Source organism: Medicago truncatula, chromosome 6 (assembly GCF_003473485.1).
Source record: "Medicago truncatula cultivar Jemalong A17 chromosome 6, MtrunA17r5.0-ANR, whole genome shotgun sequence".
NCBI classification, from domain to species: domain Eukaryota; kingdom Viridiplantae; phylum Streptophyta; class Magnoliopsida; order Fabales; family Fabaceae; genus Medicago; species Medicago truncatula.
This window is the reverse complement of record NC_053047.1, coordinates 40,424,847-40,446,279: the sequence shown is the minus strand read 5'-3', so window position 1 is coordinate 40,446,279 and position 21,433 is coordinate 40,424,847. Positions and strand designations below refer to the sequence as shown.

The 21,433-nt window shown below is 31.2% G+C and overlaps 2 protein-coding genes across 2 annotated transcripts; both read left to right on the top strand.

The window, feature by feature from the left end:
• Positions 1–10,940: 10,940 nt before the first annotated feature.
• LOC120576122 (uncharacterized) lies at positions 10,941–14,242 on the top strand. The gene is made up of 3 exons (XM_039827123.1): positions 10,941–11,021; positions 11,164–11,344; positions 13,281–14,242. Exons 1-3 carry the CDS (start codon positions 10,941–10,943, stop codon positions 14,240–14,242), a joined length of 1,224 nt encoding a protein of 407 aa, XP_039683057.1.
• A 2,953-nt stretch (positions 14,243–17,195) lies between these two features.
• Positions 17,196–21,406, top strand: LOC11432219 (rho guanine nucleotide exchange factor 8). The gene is made up of 7 exons (XM_003620559.4): positions 17,196–17,834; positions 18,213–18,329; positions 18,684–18,838; positions 19,263–19,337; positions 19,501–19,776; positions 19,952–20,269; positions 20,715–21,406. Exons 1-7 carry the CDS (start codon positions 17,549–17,551, stop codon positions 21,135–21,137), a joined length of 1,650 nt encoding a protein of 549 aa, XP_003620607.2. The 5' UTR covers positions 17,196–17,548; the 3' UTR covers positions 21,138–21,406.
• Positions 21,407–21,433: the final 27 nt, after the last annotated feature.

The following is a 21,433-nucleotide window of genomic DNA, read 5'->3' as shown; positions in this document are numbered from 1 at the left end:
ACTATTCATTTTAGTAAATGTTTTTGTATTAAATTAAATTAAACGGGGGTTGAAAAATGTCTATCCTCAATTGATGTTTTAAATTTAATGTTTCTATTTGAATGAAACACAAATCCACCGACAGGTTTTTTGGTTAAAAATTGTTCTGCTTGCACAATGCCTTGACGGGACATTATACTTTTGGTTCACCGAAGAGAAATAAAACCACTAATAATACATTATTCACGGATTGTTAAAAAAAAAAACATCATCATGAAAATAAAATGTGATTTTTACCATTCAAAACAAGAGAGAAACAAATGAAAAATTTAGATAAAACTTAAATGACATGAGATCATGTTCTATTTTTTCATGGAAATTTTGATCTACCATTCGTTAAATAAAGTTTATTAATCATTTGAAATTGATCATTTGATTAATAACTTTATTGATACAGGCAACCATGGTTCATTGACGGAAACATGCTATTGATAAGTTAAAGTGAAATGTTTTTTTTTTTTGAGTGAAGTTAAAGTGAAATGTTGATGCTTCTTTTATATGAACAATAGAGTGGATACATATATATTATGTATCTAGGACATCATTATAAAGGGAGTATCATTATAAAGGGATACATATATGTTATTATTGGTCAAGGAAGGTGAAACGCATGGTTTACTACAAACTATCAAATGGATGGATGAGCTAAAATATACTTAGTTTTTAAACCATAAATATACTTAGTTGAAACTTATGGTTTATTACAAACTTAGGTTGAAACCTATGGGACCAAAAATATATTTAAATATTTGAAGTATTGAATTTCAAATGAAGCTTAAACTAGGTTTATTGACTTTATTCATACCTTTAGAACTTAATATGTACATAGTTAGGTCATTTGAGCCTTTTTTTTAATCAAACTTCCTACTTATTTTTTAATAAGTTAAACCTTTTTACATTGTAAGAAATTAAAAAAAAAAATTCTAAATTAAACTTCCATATTATGGAGAAATAAGGTTCACATTTTGGTTGAGAGATAGATGTGTTAATATTTAGTATTTGACAATGATTAGAATAAGATTTTTTTTATTTTTTTGTTATTTTGAATAAGATTTCTCTATACAAAACCTAAATTGGGAAGAAAAAAATAATTAGAGAGAGAATGTTATATTATATTTAGGTTTTCATTTTATTCTTTAACGTTAGGTTTTCATTTTTTTAATCTTGTTTTGACAAAAGTCTTAATTTTATTTGAAAATTTGGTTTCTATATTATGTTTAGAATATCCATTTGTAATATTCAAAATTAAGTTTCACCAATCAAGTAACTGTGTCTAAATAGTTAATGCATTGAATTTTAAATTTAATCTTATTCAAATTCATTGAAGAATATGTTTGGTGAATGAATATTCACCCAAATACACACTTTATTAGAGGTGACATATTGTTCTATGGTTTAATGTGACTCAAGTGAAAGTTTGTTGCAACTTTTTTTCCCTTTTACTTTATACAACTCAAATCCAGATTTTTTCCTTTATCTTTATATGCCTCAAAAGCCAAAAAAAAACTTGGTTGGTTGTAGGCTTGTAGCTAAAAATTAAAATATAAGTCCAAATCACTGTTTAAACCACCAATTTTTGTTTCCATAAAGTCACTATCTACAATCAATTCCAAGTTAATTTTTTTAACTCTTTATTGTACTAAGATACACCAAGCACCAAATAAATAATTTTTTTAAATGCAGTCACAGGACTCTTGTTGCAGAACACTGCGATTGGTGTCTATAATAAATAATGTAACTGAATCCTCACCAGTTTTTTTTCCATGTTTGGTTGTTAATTTGAATTGAAGTCAATATTGATATTTCAAATTTGAAAAAAAAAAAAGTACAATTTAGACTTTTACTATACCCTAAGCAGTAACACTCTTGAATATGGGATATATATAGCTTACAACATTTTTTTTGAAATAATATAGCTTATAGCTTACAACATGTGCCCCCACATATTGTACAAGATTATGCTACTATAGTAGTATAGTAGCATTTGAATAAATCAACCCAATTAATTAAGCATGATTTTAGTTTAGATATGCAGTATACAAAATTGATTTTTTTAGTTGCACATGAATTATCTTTTGGTTAAAAGTGATTTAATGTAAAATAAGTAATGTTTGATACATTAAGTGTTTTCAATTAGAATCAACTTTCATTTTGAAGCTAAGTATCCTAAAAAAAAAAAAAAATCGAAGCCAGTTGAGCTTTTGTTAGTAAATTTGAAGCTAAAAATCATGTTTAGAAGCAAAATAAACATATACGAGCCTGCATATAACTTGATCTTCGACTTGTTGATTTCCACAGGAACTTTTAGCTGTGGAAATCTTGAAATGTAAAGAAAGTGAGATGGGTGACTAGTACTCGTTGGTTTGTGTTTTTCCTCGACCTAAACTCCTTAATATATATGTTAGAGAATCTTATAAAAGAAATGATATTTGTACAACCATTTTAAAACAATTTTTGAACATCTCTCATCAATGTGATCAACGACTAGGATTCTCATCATTTAAGACAATATCATTATAAAGTAATGTGAAAATTATTATAATTTCAAAATAACACAATCCCTAAGATGAGATTATCTAAAAAAACACATCTTAGATTATCTAAATGAAATTACAGATTGGCCACTATAAAAAATAATTCAAACTATCTTATGTCACAACAATATTCTAAGAAATCTTTTGAATATCCCGCCAAATGAACAAATATTGCTTCATAAAGGAAAAAATTGCAACTATAGTAATAAGTTTAGTGTAATTGCAACTAATTAATACAAAAAATGGCATGTAATTAGTTAGGGTTAGGCCCATTAATTTGAACTTAGTTCTTTTTTATGCTTTAAACTGTTAACTTTTCCTTATCAACTCATAATCATCTAATTCAAAAGTTCAAGTTATGTCTTTTTCTTCTAGTGGTCAAGCAAATAGAGAGAAAACATAAAAGAGGAAATTGATCTTAAATACCATTGTGACCAAAATGATAAATGAATTTTAGCTTATAGATATAGATGGGTCACAATATATAACTAATTATAGGTCACCAACCCTTTTCCCTTGTCACATTAATCTTCTACTAAATAACAACAACATAACCAAGCCAAATGCTTTCAACATCTCTTTCAGTCACTATCTATACAATTTGAATTTGAATTGAATTTTTAAGGAAAAATGAGTAGGTTTGAATGTGACATGCAGTTTTGCCAAATGGCAGCTTGTGCATAGACTCTACATACTACACATTTGCATGAATTAATATATGATATGATGGTCCCAAATTATAATATCTGACTCCGGCAAGGCAAATATATATGTATGTATGTAAATTTAAATTATATAGTGACATTTGTACCCAAAAAAATTATGTAGTTGCATATTATGCTAGCACAAGTAACCAAGAGAGACAAAGTAGAGGGTCAAAACTTTATGAAAGAATAATAATATATCTAGTTAGCTAGAACTAGAAAATATAATGTATGAGAATATTTAAAAACTGGATTTGGATTGGACAGGGATACTCACTCATATATACTATAGCCCTAGATATTTTCAGACAATAAAAATAAAAACTGAAGCAGAAAGATTTTGTTGTTCTTTGTATTTTTGTGGTCACTGATTAGGTTGTAAAATGACATATCTTGTTATCTTGTGCCCTAGTGGCCATATAGTACTTCTGTTGATTTTTGTTTTCTTTGCACTATTTATTTATAGACATATTTTACCGCAAGATTTAATATGGACCACCTTAATCTATATCTATAGTGTTCTACAAATTGGGATATCTAAACAACATATTCTTATTATTAAGTCATTTCATTGTTTTGAATTTACATATCCATGTCCCCAATTATTTTTCAAAGTTTTTTTTAGATGAATACTTATTTTTCGAAGTTATATCTCCTTCAAATTTAACTCCTCACTCAAAATCATTTCAACCAATGAAGCACTTGAGCTATGCCTTTGGACTAGGTCAAAGTTTTTAAATTCTAAGTTGCACATGAAGGGGATTTTAAAGGAGTCATCCTCAAATATAATTTTTGGACAAATCCCATCCTAATTAGTTGTCCTGGATAGGGTCAAAATGGGTAAAATAAAAAGGCCATTATTTTTCCAATCCTATGAGTTTATTGCGCGCTCCATTCGTATTTATAAATCCAAAATGTTTCAACGTGTTTTTGGAGTTTTTTGTGTCGTTTAGATTTTATAATCTAAATTGCATAGAACACGCGAGAAGCTCATATGGTAGAAAAGGAAGCCGTCAAAGAAAAATGAAAATTGATGTTCCCACATCAAAGGTTGCCGATGGAAGTTAACCGGCGGTAGTTAATTGCCGATGAATTTCGGGGTTAAATTTATCATTTTATGGTGTTTCATAGTATTGCGTGAAGTGCGAAAAGCAATTTTCAAGAAAAATTGGGGTATTCTACAGTCCGAAGCGTTTTTGGTAGCAATAAAAGCCCAAAAGGATACATTGTTATAATTGTGGATCATTTCATACAATATCCATAACTACAAGCACCCCCATTTTCGTAGTACACCTAAATTCTCTCACAATTTATCTTCATATGTTTCTATCTTCAGCATTTGGATCTTTCATGTTTCAATTCAAAATGAGAGGATTATTGATCTCATGATAAAAATTAATTGAACACTTTAAACATAAAAAATAACCAATAAATTTGGATGGTGATTTTTTTTTTCGATCGGAAATTTGGATGGTGATATCATGATACTACCTCCGTCCTTAATTATAAGACAAAAAAAATTGTGTCCTTTTTTATAAGACTCATTTGATATTTTCAAGTGCCTTAATCATTTCTTTATCAACATAACTTTATTTATTTTGCATTTTTTTCTTCAATCAACAATAAATATTATGTTGAAAACATAAATTAACTCTCTCTTTTAAAGACAAAATTGTAAAAACAATATTAATTATAAACAAATTTAATATTACTACCAACTTTCTTAATTCCTATAATTTTAGCAAATGACTCCTATATTTAGGGATGGAGGTAGTATTTTTTACTCATGTTAGAATTGTAGATCCAAATCTACATTTGTGTACTCTTTTTACTGTTCGAAAATGAATTTCTAAACAACTTTTGTTCTATGGAAACATTGGTATGTTTATGAACAATAATATTTAGACATCTATTTTTTTTCTACACGTGTGACACTTGACTTGGTTAATTTCGTTAAAAAATATGATTAATTAAGTCGAATAGATAGTTAAATCAATTTAGGGTCAAAATTGTGATAATTTAACTACATAATTATCCACAATTTTACAGTTTTAATTGTGATATTTGTGCCACAATTAGGGATGAGAATAGACCAGGCCGGCCTACGGTCTAGCCTACGACATGTCAGATTAGACGAGACTTTTTTCTTAAATAAAGAAGGCCTAGACATTTTTAGAAGTCTATTTAGCTTAATAAGTCAGACCACAGACCATTCAAAAATCCTCTTAAGCCTATTAAGCCGACCTATTTAAGTAAATATGAATAATATTTTTTATTATTAAATTATATTTTGTACTTTGAATTGAAATATAAATCTGTTAACTTTTTTATATAATTTAAGCTTATTAGTATGCATTAACTTTTCGCATATATAAATGTATCATTATAAACTAGAATTGAAATATGATATAATATATGATCAAATTCCGTAAAAACTCATGTTGATTATCAAATGATAGTTTAATTTTTTTGTTTTTGGTAAAAAATGATAGTATAATTTAATTAATCTATTCAGTTTTCTAGTCTATTTAAACTTATATCACATTATTTATTTAAAGATGTTCATATGTGGACCAGTAAAACTCATGTTGATCACGAAGGCTTAATAGTGCTGCACAATTCCAAGTCAAACCATAATTATATCCCACTACCCCATGTTTTCCGGCCAGTGTGAAATTTTATTGGCCGGAAGACAATTAGTGAGTCTCGCTACAAATAACATTGTTGTTCTCACTTGCTCGGTATATTTACCAGTCTTTTCACCTTGGAAGCCACTAGACAATTAATCTATAAGTCAAAAATAATCCATAACCCTCGCTAGCTTTTGTGTGTCTTGCACAATCTCGACGTGAAAAAAATTTGCATTTCAAAATAAAAATAAAAATATGCAAGTGATACAGGTAAGAGGTCTGACATATATATTTTGGATTTCTTTCTTCTTAATCTTCGTTCTCCTGCTGGTTTGGAACTTCAGCTTCCAACATCCTTTATTTGAACCCCCTTTTTTTTATAAGTATTCTTTATAAGAGGTCTAACATTTATGGACGTCTTTCATCTTAAGCTTCGTACTTTTAGTTTCTTTGTTAATATTTGAGTTCTTTAATATTAATTAACCTATAAACCAGCAGTTGAAGTTGGCGAATGCAGCGCTGAATGCCTTGGATGAAATTGAAAAGCAGAAGGAATCTGATTTTAAAAGGGATGAAGTTGAAATTAAGAAAGTTCAAAAGAAGATAGATGAAAAAGCTACATCTAAGGCAGCTGAAGTTCCAAACCAGCAGGAGTACGAAGCTTAAGATGAAAGACATCCATAAATGTTAGACCTCTTATAAAGAATACTTATAAGAAAAAGGGGGTTCAAATAAAGGATGTTGAAGGTGTAAATAAAATTAAGCAGTTGTGTGGAGTAAGAAAAGGAAATTGAACTATGTTCCGTTTTATCCTCAAGTTGTGAGATAGATACTTGGGAAGAGCCAAGCTTGCAAATCTTGGTCTATGCGTGTTTGGTTATTATGTACTCTAAGAAATCAAGATAAAAAGTAATATAAGAATATGAAATGTTAAACAAAATATAAAACGTACTCGTGAGCTTAGCTCAGTTGGCTGATGAAAAATAAATAAGTCATGATCTATTTTGATTAACTAATAAAATATAATTGAATCAACATCAATTTTAATTGGTTGGTGAAAAACATTAAATGAGATGAGCAATATGAAGATGTCACGTGTCCAATGTACTGTTGATTTTTAGGAAGCCGTTTGTTTATTATAATAGAGATAGAGATAGTGTGACTTTTTTTATTATTTTTATTTTATATTTTTGGATGTCCGAATTTTTCCCGGTGATCTTATTTTTCAACTAGCCCTGAAACCACGTTTACTACTACTTGTATAACATGAAAAATTATGCAGAGTTGTTGATTTTTCATGTATGTTTTTTGAATTTTCTCACGTTTTCTCGATGTTTCTGAGATGGAAAGACATGTTGATGCGTTTGGGAGGATAAAGTCTCAGCCATTGTCTTTGTTAGGCAAGAGCGGATGGCGAAATGCAGAGCTGAAAAGGCGAACCCTCTCAACCAATGTCATAGGTGAACTTGAAGAAGGCAAGAAGGGGCACAAACACAACATGCTCTAGTTTACAATTTACTTTCGTAGTTTATATTTCTATTAATTTATTCTTATCTTTCCTAGTTCCGAAACACATTGAAATTTGACAAGAATGAAAATAAGATCACCATTCTGTAGACTCGAGATAAAAGGGAGCAATTTTTCCATGGTCATAAGCTAAATAAATAGTTTTTAGACACACTCACATAAAAAGATTATCTTAAAAATATTTAATTTTTTTTTTATCATTAAAAAATAATTGTTTATATGTGTATGACTAAACACTATTTGTTTATTCTTGTGACCATGTTAGAATTTCTCGATGAAAGGGATGTTCCAAAACACATCAAAGGTAAGTATTTTGAGTTAGAGTATTCATATGGTCTTGTGTGCTATCGATGCCTTTCAACAATTAACAATGTAGTTTCCTTCAATCTCTTAAAAAAAAAATGTAGTTTCCTTCAAAAAAAAATAAAATTAACAATGTAGTTGGTTGATTTTTGCATTGAATTTGTACAAAAGCAATGAAAGGAAAGTTGAAACAACATAGCGATAGATATGTTGGGATTATACTTCCTTAACTGTCTAACATTCTCCTGATTGATTATATAATTATAGGTTTTGTATTATACCTTCCCATATCTCTCTCTGTATGTTTTCATCTCTGACAAATGACGAGAGATATATCTTACTTAGTAATTTTTGATGTCTCGCTCAGTTAATTTGTATGATAGTATTAATATCTAAGAGTGGATTGTGACTATAAATCTAACTCTACGTCTATCAACTAACATACATGAACGAATTACTCCAAATTCGTTATCTAAAAAGTATTTGTGAAACACTTTTTTTTTCTTTTCAATATTTTTTAATCTTTATCAACTACTCCCTCATCACTTTCATTTTTTCCTTCATCACCCTCAACTCATTCACCTCTCTTCTTCTTGCTCTTTTTCTACTTCTCAACTCTATTAATATACTAGTTTAATTACTTGCAAGACCATCATTAGTTATGTTAGACAATTCAATTGAGAGAAGATGCCCAATATGTGTCTCTAGGATCGTGATAGATGTTTCGTTATTCTTGTTGGAAGCTTCTTGACTTTTGGCCAAGACTTTAGATCTTGTCATGCGACACTTTCATGAACATGAGGGAGAATTTCTTTCATGTTAGACTCTTGTTGATTACCTTGATTAGGCATTACACCATGATCTTCCTTCCAATGGAAGTTAGGATGGCTCACTTACCCATGATTGTAATTGTTAATAGGGTCAATGGAACTTGGTTTAAAATGATGACAAGTGATTATGATTTCCTGAATTTCTCGATATCTTGTTTGGTAACACTAGTTTCTTATTCAATTGAAATTCCCTAAAAAAAAAACAATCAATTGAAATATCAGGTCTATGTTCATAGCATATAAAATACAGTGTGTTAAATTTTAAGAGATAAAATTGGTACTTTTATCTTTTTATTGGCCATCTTTTCCGTTTGAAACGGTTGTGGTCACTAGCCAAAAATAAAAGGGTGTCAATGAAAATGAGAAGCATGCAACGAAATGCAGGAAATTAAAATAGAAGGATGTGTTAAACACTACCATCCATTCTCATATCGTGAATCGAGAATTAATTCATTTGTTATATTTCAGTATTAAACACGACAATTCATTCTCTTATCATGAAAATGTGAAATTTAAACACGACAACTCATTCTGTTATCATGAAAATCTAAAATTTTTGTTTTATTTTGCTTCAGTTTTTTAAATGAGAGACTAGTTTGTCCCCTAAAAAATCTTTTTATTCCCCAGTTGGCACTTAATTGACATTGTTAACTTAACGCCACATAGTTAAGCTAATTGTACACGTCATATGTAGGTTCAATGATAAAAATAAAAATTCAGAGACTAAATTGTATCGGTTTTATATTATAAGAGACTAAATATGATCTTTTTATTTGTTGAGGATTAATTTGGCCCCTATAGAATTTCACAGGGACCAAAATGGTTCTTCACTTTTATTATTATTATTACTAGTGTTTAGAATGGCATTATGTGCCCGTTTGTCCAATTTTCTTCTTATTATGCACTAATGCATGTATATTATGAACAAATGATTTTTATGAAATTTTGATTAAAATTAATTTGATTTTGATTAAAATTATAGATATAGATAATATATATTTTACACTTTCATATTGTAACAGACTATACTTATTTTTTTTAATGATATCGAACAATATAGCGAATATAATATCTTTAAAAAAATGTAACAAATCTTAAAAAAAATAATATAACAAATATAATATAAATCTTTATCTTGTTGAATGACATCAACAAAATAACTTTCGATGAAATTTGTTTAAGTATAATTGGAAGGAGAAAAAGCCGCATATTTTTTATTTTTTTATATTAGGACTTTGAAAGTAACAAAAAAAAATTAGGGTTTTGGAATTCAATTCAATCTCTTACTTATAAATGTTAACCCGTCTCGCTATACTTAACTTAATTTTAACCTAATTTTTCCCTCCACACTTTTGCATTTAATGTTTATCTAAAGTAAAATAAAATGATGTTCCTAATTAGATGCTATTTTTTTTGGAAATGAATAACCGTTAACCTGTCTCGCTATATCTCTCTTCTCTTTTACTTATCTTCTTATTCCTAAACAAAGTTTTGTTGCCCTAATTTTAACTTAATATTTTAGCAACTTTTCCCTCCTTCAAAACCTAACCATATTTCCTAATTCCCCTCCTCAAACCCTAGCCATGATTTCCTAACTTAACTCCTCCTAAAACCTATCTAATTGATTTTCATAAACCATATCTCCTAACTCCCCTCCTCCAAACCCTCACCAATATATTTTAATTCTTTCTCCTAAACCGAAATCTCTTTTTAAAACCATACTTTTCTCTTAAACCGAAATTTCTACCTATCTAATTGATTTCCATAAACCATATTTCCTAACTCCCCTCCTCCAAACCCTCACCAATATATTTTAATCCTTTCTCCTAAACCGAAATCTCTTTTTAAAACCATACCTTTCTCTTAAACCGAAATTTCTTAATCAACATGGCTTCCATACCTTTCAATCTTTTGTAGGTCCGTTGGTGAAAAATCCTCTTTCCGATCTTGACAAAGCAATCAACAAGCTGAGACTGAAATACAGATCATATATCGTTGAATATGACATTGATGTTGTATGTGTTTTTTGTGAAATATACCTATTCTTAATTATTTGCATTCTATTTTATCAACGTTTGTGATGTTTTTGTTTGTTATTTTTTTAGGGTGCAGTATACTTGCCAAACATGTTTGGCGGTGATTTCGGAGATCAAATTGGGCGCTATGCAATATTGACTGATCCTAAGTCCAACAAGTTTGAAGTATTGATCGACAGAGTAAACGGAGCATTTTTTCTCACAAAGGGATGAAAAGCGATTCGTGACTTTTACGAAATCTCTTTCGTGACAGTTTGATATACAGTTGACTGATAGGTTTCACAAGAGTATCCCTTACCCGATTTTTGATCCCCCTATGCATTTCCTTCTTGACAAGATGAATTTGCAAGCAACTTTCGATGACTATCTCCCCCCAATAACATCTCTTCTCGCTTATCGTCACAATATCACTGACATGGTTCTTGATTTATAAAAAAAATTAACTGAGTATGATGTTACTAAAGGTTGCATGGTATGATACACTTTTCGTGTCCACCTTAACTTCTTTTATTCCTTTTCCGTTTAGTTGATATAAGTTACATGGATTTCTAATTTTGCAGATTCTACTTTACACCAGCAATGTTCCGCAGATGCTTGATACACTCAAGACAACTGTGAATATTATCGACGATTGCGGTAACTTATGGGTGTGTGAGCTAACTTTTGAAACTTTTCCTTATGAACACTTCAAGATAGGACGGCGTTGGAATAGGTTTGTGGAAGCTCGCAGGCTCCGTGAAGGTGTGAAGATCAGAGGGGGTGCTCCGATGGTTGGGTCACATGATACCATTTACCTTGATGTTATTTACAATTAGTCCATGTTTAGATAAATTGTGCAACACCTTTCCACTTTGAACTTTAAGTTTTAGTTTCTTAGAGTTTTGGAAGTATCTATTTTTTTGTCTTTGAATTTAGCAAATGTCCCTTGAATTTCATAAATAATTTAGCCTTGCTTGCTTTGGTTTTTGATTTATATATTTGTGTTTGTGCTCCTCAAACTATATTTAGTAGCATTGTTGTGTTATTGAAGCATTTTAGTAGCATAGCTTTTAGTAACATTATTAGTAACAATTACTATCTTTTGGTGACACTTTTAGTAACATTATTACTAACAATTACTAATCCTAATCTCTAAAATATGTTTTGGGTGGAATCAAACTAAAATCCTAATCCTAATTTCTCTCATTCAAGTAACTAAGAAATTTCATCCACATCTCTAAAGTAACTTTTTGGTGGAAACAAACTAAAATCCTTATTTATCTCATTCAAATAATTACGGGATTTCATCCACATCTCTAAAATATGTTTTGGGTGGAAACAAACTAAAAATCCTAATTTCTCTCATTCAAGTAACTACTAAAGATTTCATCCACATGTCTAAAATATTTTTAGGTGGAAACAAACTAAAATCTTAATCCTAATTTCTCTCATTCAAGTAACCAATAGATTTCATCCACATATCTAAAGTAACTTTTTGGTGGAAACAAACTAAAATCCTTATTTCTCTCATTCAAATAAGTAAGAGATTTCATCCACATCTCTAAGATATGTTTTGGGTGGAAACAAACTAAAAATTCTAATTCCTCTCATTTAAGTAACTACTACATTTCACCCGAGTCAACTATCCTAATAATTTGTTCTGCGCCCCTAAACCCTATTTACAAGTCAATTCTTAAGTCAAACACACTGCCCCATCAAAAATATTAATTTCATATTATTTGTATTTATCTTTATCCTAAAATGTTGGGCATTTCCTAAATTTATTCCACTTCAAGTGCATCCATTTGTTCCGCGCCCTCCCTATTTACATTCCAATTCTTAAGTAAAAAAAATGCCTCATCAAAAATATTAATTTCATTTTATTCATATTAATCTTTATCCTAAAATGTTTGGCATTTCCTAATTTTGTTCCACTATTTTGTGCTTATCGTGATAAGTAATACTCTTTATTGCTCAACCATCATATCTTACTCACACGTATTGTTCGAGGGGTGGTTTAAAGATATTGATTAATGACGAGGACGGCAATTATACCGATGTTGCATCAAATGTGGTCTACAAAGAAGTTTTCCGTAATGTGTAGGACTTTTTTGTGTACTATTCATTTTCTTACTTATTGAAACTATTTGCATGTCAACAAACTTCAGTTTCCCTTTTAAAATTATATGTTATGTTAAAGTAACATAAACTGCGTCTTAGAATTATGGAACAATAACAAAGTCTATCGTAATTGACATTATGCTTTGATTCACGACAATTTTTACATTCAAGCGCACTACATTGTTTTATTTTTACAGTGAATATTTACTTCTTAAAATGAACCGTGTGTTAGCATGGGTCAATGGTCTAGTAAATGTTAACCCGTCTCCTTATACTTAACCTAATTTTTCCCTCCACACTTTTGCATTTAATGTTTATCTAAAGTAAAATAAAATTATGTTCCTAATTAGATGCTATTTTTTTAGAAAAGAATAACCGTTAACCCATCTCGCTATATCTCTTACTTATCTTACTTATAAATGGTAACACGTCCCGCTATACTTTAACCTAAGTAAGAGATTATGTTAATTATACTTAACCTAACTATTTTGTTACCGTCAAATATTACCATCCATATGACCCGTGCTTTAGCACACAGGTCGATGGTCTAGTTAAATTGCGTACTTTGGTTGTTCAGAGATTAGGGTTTTGGAGTTCAACATGTTAATCAATGCTTCCTCCAGAATGAATCTCTCCAATGGCTTGAGGCTTCCTTCATCTTCCAGAATGAATTTCTCCAACGGCGTGAGGCTTCGCTCATCATCTCATCCCTGCAAATCCACACATGATGTAGGAGTATTCTATAGGTCATTGGATTATGGACTTTCCAGAGTTATCGAAGGACATAAACCGGTGCTACCAATTCGATGCCTTGGACAAACCGATGGAGTCTCTGATGCCGACTTTTATGAACACTTCGAAACTTGGTGCAAGAAATATGGAAAAACATACTCTTCAGAGGAACATAAACGCTATAGGTTCAAACTGTTCAAGGAGAACTATCCCATTAAGCCTCCTCACAATAACTACCTTTCTCTACAAATGCTCAATGAAAATTCTAATGAAGAAGATCACCCAAATAACTCCTCTCATCCCCTCACTATCGAGGAAGCCATTCAGAAATATGGATATGGCCTCTGTCCTTACGAGTACGACTTCCTCCCGGCTCCTCAACCCGGCACCATGTATCTCTATAACAATGGAAACCCTTTAATTCCATTAGATTCTGATTTGGCAAAATATTTACAGATTTACCAGTTTTTCGAACGCATTGAGATGGATGGTGACAACTTGAATTCTTGGAAAATGAAGGTAACTGAAGAATCCATGAGCAAAGGAAAGAACGTACTGAATTTCCCAAAGAAAATTTCAAAGAGGTTTTTGATCGACAATCCTCCTTACATGAATGTCATTGATCAGGAGTTCGGTGTACATTTTCCGTGCGAGGTGAAGAGTTCTGGTGGAGATGTTAATGAGAAATTTCTTTGTGAAGGATGGGATGATTTTCTTAGAGCGAAACGAGTTAAGGAGGGTGATACTCTGATCTTCCCCATGTCAAAGAATGGAGGGATGATGTTGGTGCAAAAAAATTCAACTTAACACCATGGTTTGATGAAGAAAGCTTTGAGGATTAGGTGACGGAATTAAAACATGTTTAAGTTCTAATTTGCTGTTTTTTAATGTCTTGGAAGTTTTAAGTGACAATGAAGTCTTATGTAAAAATAAATAAATGGTGTACTTTAGATTATATTATAATTTTTTTTTACCTTTTCAATAATTCAATCTTTATGGTTTACAATAGTTTTTGCATATTTGAATGGTATGCAGTTCAAATTTTGTGGTTCAAATTGAACCATCATGTAATATGTTTGGATTGCTATTTTTCACATACTATTTATCGATGACACAGGCACGAGTGGTGTTCATGACGTGATCGTGAACTCTTATCTGCATAACTAGAGATTAAAAATGCAAATGTCTTGTCAAATTCTTCAGGACCATATATGCACCTGTATAGCATTGCATTGTTTATTATTCTAGACTCAATGATATAAATGTTATTGCCTGTCATGATTGGTGATCTTCCAATGCATCACTTTGATTTGCATTCATCACTAGATAAGATTCTTTTTAATCCTTATTGGAAATTATTTTAGGCTATTGGCATTCATCAATTCTGAAATTTGATTGACTCGGATATTAGCTACCATGTAGTTGTATTGATCAAACTCAAAACAAGGTTGCTCCGTTGGATCCTACTAAAATATTCAGAGAAAAAACCTGACATGAATTTTTTTGGTCCAATGGCATGTGGATGTGGATCAGTTTGCAAACGACGCAATGCTCGTAGGATTGAGGATTGGATTTGGTGACTTGGTAACATACTGAACTATGAAATGAGTTGATACGTTCGCTTGAGGCCTTACATACTGAACTACGTAATTTGGACTTAAAATAGAGAAGCCCTCGACTCTCACGTAGAATCACACAATACTCGGTAAGATCTTCTGAACCAGTACTAATAAAATCAACAAACAGTTTGGCATCTGAGTTGCAATGACAAACGCCTCTCCCAGCTTAATTTCTAGTAAGGTATAAATAAGACCATGTAGTCGAGCCTGAAATAAAGCTTCTGGTTGCATCTCTCGCACACAGGTTTGCTGATGTTACATTATTACAGCGAAAATATCCCGCATCAGTATTGATTCTCCCGGTGCTATTTTTAGTGAACATAAGAAAAAGCAAAGCACAAAGTCTAATACTAATACAATAAGAATGCAACTCTGCTACATCAGGTAGCAGGTCTGAAACTTCGAAATTCGACCTCCAAACGCCATGTTCTTTATTAATTGGTTGCAGAGTGAGCATTTCTTGACTTCATAGTTGACTTCTTGACTTAAACAATAATGTGTAACAATCTTTTTTTTTCTTTTCCCATGAACTAAGTGTTGAAGTGTTTAATAGAAATGTGCAGCAACTAATTGTTTCGAACAATAAGAGAATATATTGAGACTTTTACATATAATCCAAACATGACATTGACATTAATTTGAGAAAATTGAACCATTGAATGTAAGCACATATCGCTGTTGTATCAATGTTGGACACCGGCATACGTCGTATATTGACGCATGTTGAAAACCAAACACGCCTTCAACCGGAAGTGTCGGTGCCAAATAGATTATGCATCAATTCAGTTCTCAAATAGTTTGTTTTAGGAAGCCTCTCAAATGCTTTTGAAGTTTTTATGAGATACGTATGTTGTTAGAAAAATTCGAAGAAAAATCATAATGAGATGTTAATTAAACTTCAACACACTTCATTGGAGCATAACCAAGTCTTGATTTCTTCATATCATACAAAATATACAACAATTCTGTTGTTAATAGTTTCCACTTATTGAAAGTGCAGAGTGACCTATGAAGCAAGGGTACAGACACGGACACAACACGGTCAATGACACGCCGACACTGCTAATAATTTGAAAAAATCACATAATTAAATGTAATTATATGTGTCGGTGTCGGACACGACACGTGTCTGACACCGAAATACGCCTAATCCAAAGAGTGTTTGTGCTTCATAGGTGCAGACCAAGGCTAGGAATCACGAAAATAGACAAACAAACAACATCACCATATTCAATCTGAATTAAGTAATTCTCTAAAAGAAAATCCCAAAAAGTACCATCTGAAAACAAAATTCCAAATCCAGGTAATTCCATTTCTTAAATTCCACTCACATTATAACATGGCTTTGAAGGTGCAAAACTTTCAAAACTTTCTTAAATTCCCTTTAATTTTCTTCATGAATGCTTCCTTAATGATCTCATAACTAGGTTCAGCAAAATAAGTTAAAGATGTACGTACCAAAATCAATTATTGTACCACCAACACCTTTTGACAAATTCAAAGTTTCCCACCTAATGTTACTAGCAAAACAACTGCACTTAAAGCACTGTGCATAAGCTTGAACTATATTCTTGAACTGTCATTGGTATAAAATATAATATAACTGTTAATAGGCTATGTACCAAAAATCCTATGTATTTTTGCCAACTTGGATCTTTATTTTTTTTTTGTCTAAGTTAGCAAACTCGTATATATAAAGCTTAGAGCTTAACATTTTAATCTTGGTAAAATGGTCAAACCACCTTCCCCAATTATTTTTTAAGGATTGGAATAAAGCATTTCTCACATGGATTGGAATAAAGCATGTTCCCTTCTAATTATAGTGATCTCATTTTCTGGCTATCCGGAAATTAATCCATATTTTATATGAAATGAACTAAAGAAAGTTTAACCATTAAAATGGTAGTTGTGCATATTCAATTAGATGCCAATTTTTTCATCCACTAACTAATAACTTAATTGTTCTTTTTTCTTTTTCCAATCCGTTTTAAAATTTTGTACAAAGGGATGGTAGAAAAATAAGAGATAATAATTACTACTATAGTTAGAAATATGCATAATTTTCTTTGTCATTTATGGTTAGTAATTTCATGTATTAACCTTCTCATCCACTCATTCATAAAACAAACTCAACAAATTTCTTTCTATCATGAAACCAAACCTAACCATTTTACATGCAAACAAAATTTCATTAATCTAACATATCATCTTAGAATTTTTTTTGTAACATTCTTTAACATCATTAGATTGAAGGAGGGTTATCCCTTTTCATAATTACCCTTCTTTTGTCTTCTTTATCTAATTGATCAAATACTAATTTCAACAAGAAGAAAGAACTCCTCTAAGAAAAAACAAGAAGAAAACACAACAAAAATTGCAAAGGTCAACAAATTCTACATCAAGAGATTCAATAGCCAAATTGTTTTGAACCTTTGTTTTTTTTTTTTTTAATAAAAAAAACAAAGGTAGAACATTAAATAAGGTCTAATTAACAATGGTTAGGGCTTTTAATCACCAATTCAGCATGCAGAAATCAAGGTCTTTTCATTTTAGAAAAATGTTTGAGATCCCTGGGAAACATATTCAAGGTTTATTTGATAAGGATCATGATGAAGGAAGTGATCATAGTGATCATAAAGTTCACTCAAAAAGCTTTGAATCAGCAAGATATACCAGTGATATTCCATTGGAAACTCAGCCAATAGGAGTTTCTCTCAATATTAATAATGATCATATTCAAGAAGCTGTAGCTAGAATGCCTCCTAAGCCACCACCAACAGGTATAATTTTTCTCTCTACATTTTAAGATCATAAGATTTGTTATTGATTTATAAAAAGAAAAATATAGTTTTGATATTATTTAATTTAGAGATTAATTTTTAGAAAAATCGAGTCAATTTGTGTTGTTAGCCGGAATTAAAATCATTTTTTTAAAATATATATTATCTATGGAAAATGACTTTCGAGATAAGCTACTCAAAATAATAATTTCTCATTTGAAGCAATTTTTGTTTTTATCATTTAAAAAAATGTAACGAACGGATGAAAACTTTTAAAAGTAATTATTTATTTTTTAAAATTTGATTTTTTTGTGTGTTCATGAGGGAAAAAACATAATTAAGTTGCTGAATATTCTTTTTTTAATGGTTTTGATTCAGAATCTGACTTGATGAAGGAAAGATTTGCTAAGCTGCTTCTAGGAGAAGACATGTCAGGTGCAGGAAATGGTGTTTCTTCAGCATTGGCTTTGTCAAATGCCATAACAAACCTTGCAGGTATATACTTTTTTACCCTCAAATCTTTATGGTAGAAAATGAAATGGTTTTGTAAATATTTTCCAAAAGTGGAAGAATTTTCTAAATTATGTGTCACATGACATGTGGTTTATAGGATTTAATTCGTAAATATTTTACACCGTCAACAAATCGTAATTGTCAAATCTTTTAAAATGTTAAACTTTAATCGTAACTACGTAGATTAATCATATGATAAGTAAGACTTTTTGTCAAGTGTAACTTTTTTACACTAACAATGCATCAAAATTAAACTCTATTAAAATCAAACAATAATTTTTTTAATGAAAGGGAACAACAACATTGGTGATTTATAAAATTCATGATTTCATGTAGCATCTGTTTTTGGAGAACAATCAAAGTTGGAGCCAATGTCTCAAGAAAGGAAGACTAGGTGGAGAAAAGAAATTGAATGGCTTCTTTCTGTGACTGATCATATTGTTGAATTTGCTCCATCACAACAGTTAGCTAAGGATGGATCAACCATGGAGGTAAACACTCAGCTTGAAAATTATTTAATTGATGTATATCGTGGATCCGGCTCCCCTGCAATCAGGAATTCTCCGCATTCACACAATTGGGACAATGTGGGCGTTCAATCATGATCGGACGGTTTAGATTTAACCTCGCTATTTTGAATTAATAAAAAAAAAAATCAAATATGCATTTTTTTACCCTCTGATCTTGATGAACGACTACTGATGTCCCAACTGCATGAATGCGGAGAATCCCTAACTGCGTGAAATCCGAATATCATCAAGAGTCTCCTAGAGAACAATTATGATGTATCTTAAATGCTTAAAATAATGCTCTATTTTTAGCGTTGCAAATTTATATGCATAAGTATTTTTCCCACGACATTGGCTATATTATTGTGACACATAATAACATATTATGAATTATGGCATTATGTAGATCATGACAACTCGGCAAAGAAGCGATCTGCTCATGAACATTCCAGCCTTGCGCAAGCTTGATGCAATGCTCCTTGTAAGTAACTACATTTTTGCCCTATTTGGATATGCAACTTAATTTAACACTTATGGCATAAGCGCTTATGCCATTATATAACTTCAAATAAGTGAATCCAAACATACTTTTTTCTTAATTACTATTAGAATTTTGGACTAACTTTATGGCAATGTAATTATAGGACATTTTGGACAACTTTAGAGATCAAAATGAATTCTGGTATGTCTCAAAAAGTGATGAGGAAGCTGAAGGTAACACTGTCACTCAAAGAAAGAGTGACAAATGGTGGCTACCAATTGTTAAAGTTCCTCCAACAGGGTTATCAGATGTAGCTGTGAAATGGATACAGTTCGAGAAAGACAATGTTAACCAAGTACTTAAAGCAGCCATGGCAATAAATGCTCAAGTACTATCAGAGATGGAGATACCTGACAACTACATCGAATCTCTCCCTAAGGTAATATAATTAAGGGTCGGTTTAGATTGATTTATTTGCGCTTGTAATATAAGCACTTGTGAGACCGTTTGAGAGAGCTTATAAAAAAACGCTTTATGATCTCACGGTATGGTATAGAGATAATGCTGAAATCTTTATGTAACTAAGTTTTTATTTTCTTTCATGTCTTTGTCAGAATGGTAGAGAAAGCCTTGGTGAGTCAATCTATAAGTGCATTACTGTGGAATACTTTGATCCGGGACAATTCCTCTCAACAATGGACATGACCACCGAACATAAAGTTCTTGACCTCAAGAATAGGATTGAAGCTTCTATTGTAATATGGAAAAGGAAGATGAATAAAGATGGAAAATCTTCATGGAGTTCAGCAATAAGCATGGAGAAGAGAGAACTCTTTGAAGAGAGAGCAGAAACAATATTGTTGATGATCAAACAAGAGTTTCCAGGACTTCCACAGTCTTCACTTGATATCAGCAAAATCCAATACAACAAGGTGATAACAACGTTACACTCTTATCTGAATTATTGTTCGACTCACTTTTATCTGAATTTATCCAAACACCGATAACTTTACATTAAACTCACTTCTTACGGAAATTAACTTTATGAAATCAAATTTCGCTACAACAAAATCAAGCATAGACTAATATTCATGTTGGTTATGGCTCATAGTTTACTGATAGGTGGGGCGGTCGCTCTTGATTTCCCTTTGGATGGTAGTATTGAATCATGAGTTATAATATCTAACCCTAAGTTTGAATTATAGAAAATCACTGCAACGACTCTATAGTCGGAGACATAGGCACAACTAGTCGAACTTCGTGATCAAATCTTGTTTTTTTTCTTTGGTTGTATTTTCTCGTATCTACTTTCTTTTGAACCAAGTTTGCTATTCTAGCATGTACTGATGAAATTGACTGCTTCCAAAATGATCACAGGATGTGGGACAAGCCATTCTAGAGAGCTATTCAAGAGTAATAGAAAGCTTGGCTTATACAGTTTTATCAAGGATTGATGATGTTTTATATGTGGATTCAATGACAAAGAATCCATCGTTGGCGGCATCCAGTCGGAGATTCTCATTGGATTCTTTGCCAATGTCTGATCAAACATCTCCAAACTCTGAGGATAGTGGGATAGGAAGGATGAGTTCTTCAGACACACCACCATCAATGACTCTCTCAGATTTCATGGGATGGACAAAAGGAGATTTGAAAAGGACTAATTCTACAAGTGACTTAGAAGACTTGAAAGAGAAAGATGAAAAAGTTTTGAATAAGCTTGGAACACCAAAGAAAAATTATTACTTGGACAAGCTTGAATATTTGAATGCTATAAGAAGTCCTATCGCGCGACATTAATATCGGTAACGAAAAAAGGGAAGATTATAAAAGTTCAATGCAGATGTAAACAAACACAAAGATTAAGACCTTGGTTATGCAGTAGTAGAATCTCTTGTGTGTTTTTCTTCTCAGCATAACCAGCTTGTACATTATGTAAAGTCTCTTAGGTTATTGTGTAATTTCTGTACTTGTAAATTCTTTTATTTCTTCAAAATAGTGGAAGGTTCATAGTACTTCTACTAATGTTACTGTTAAAATGGTCAAAAGACTTTTGAATAGGAGTTTGATTAACACTACAATTCTTTACTTTGGTA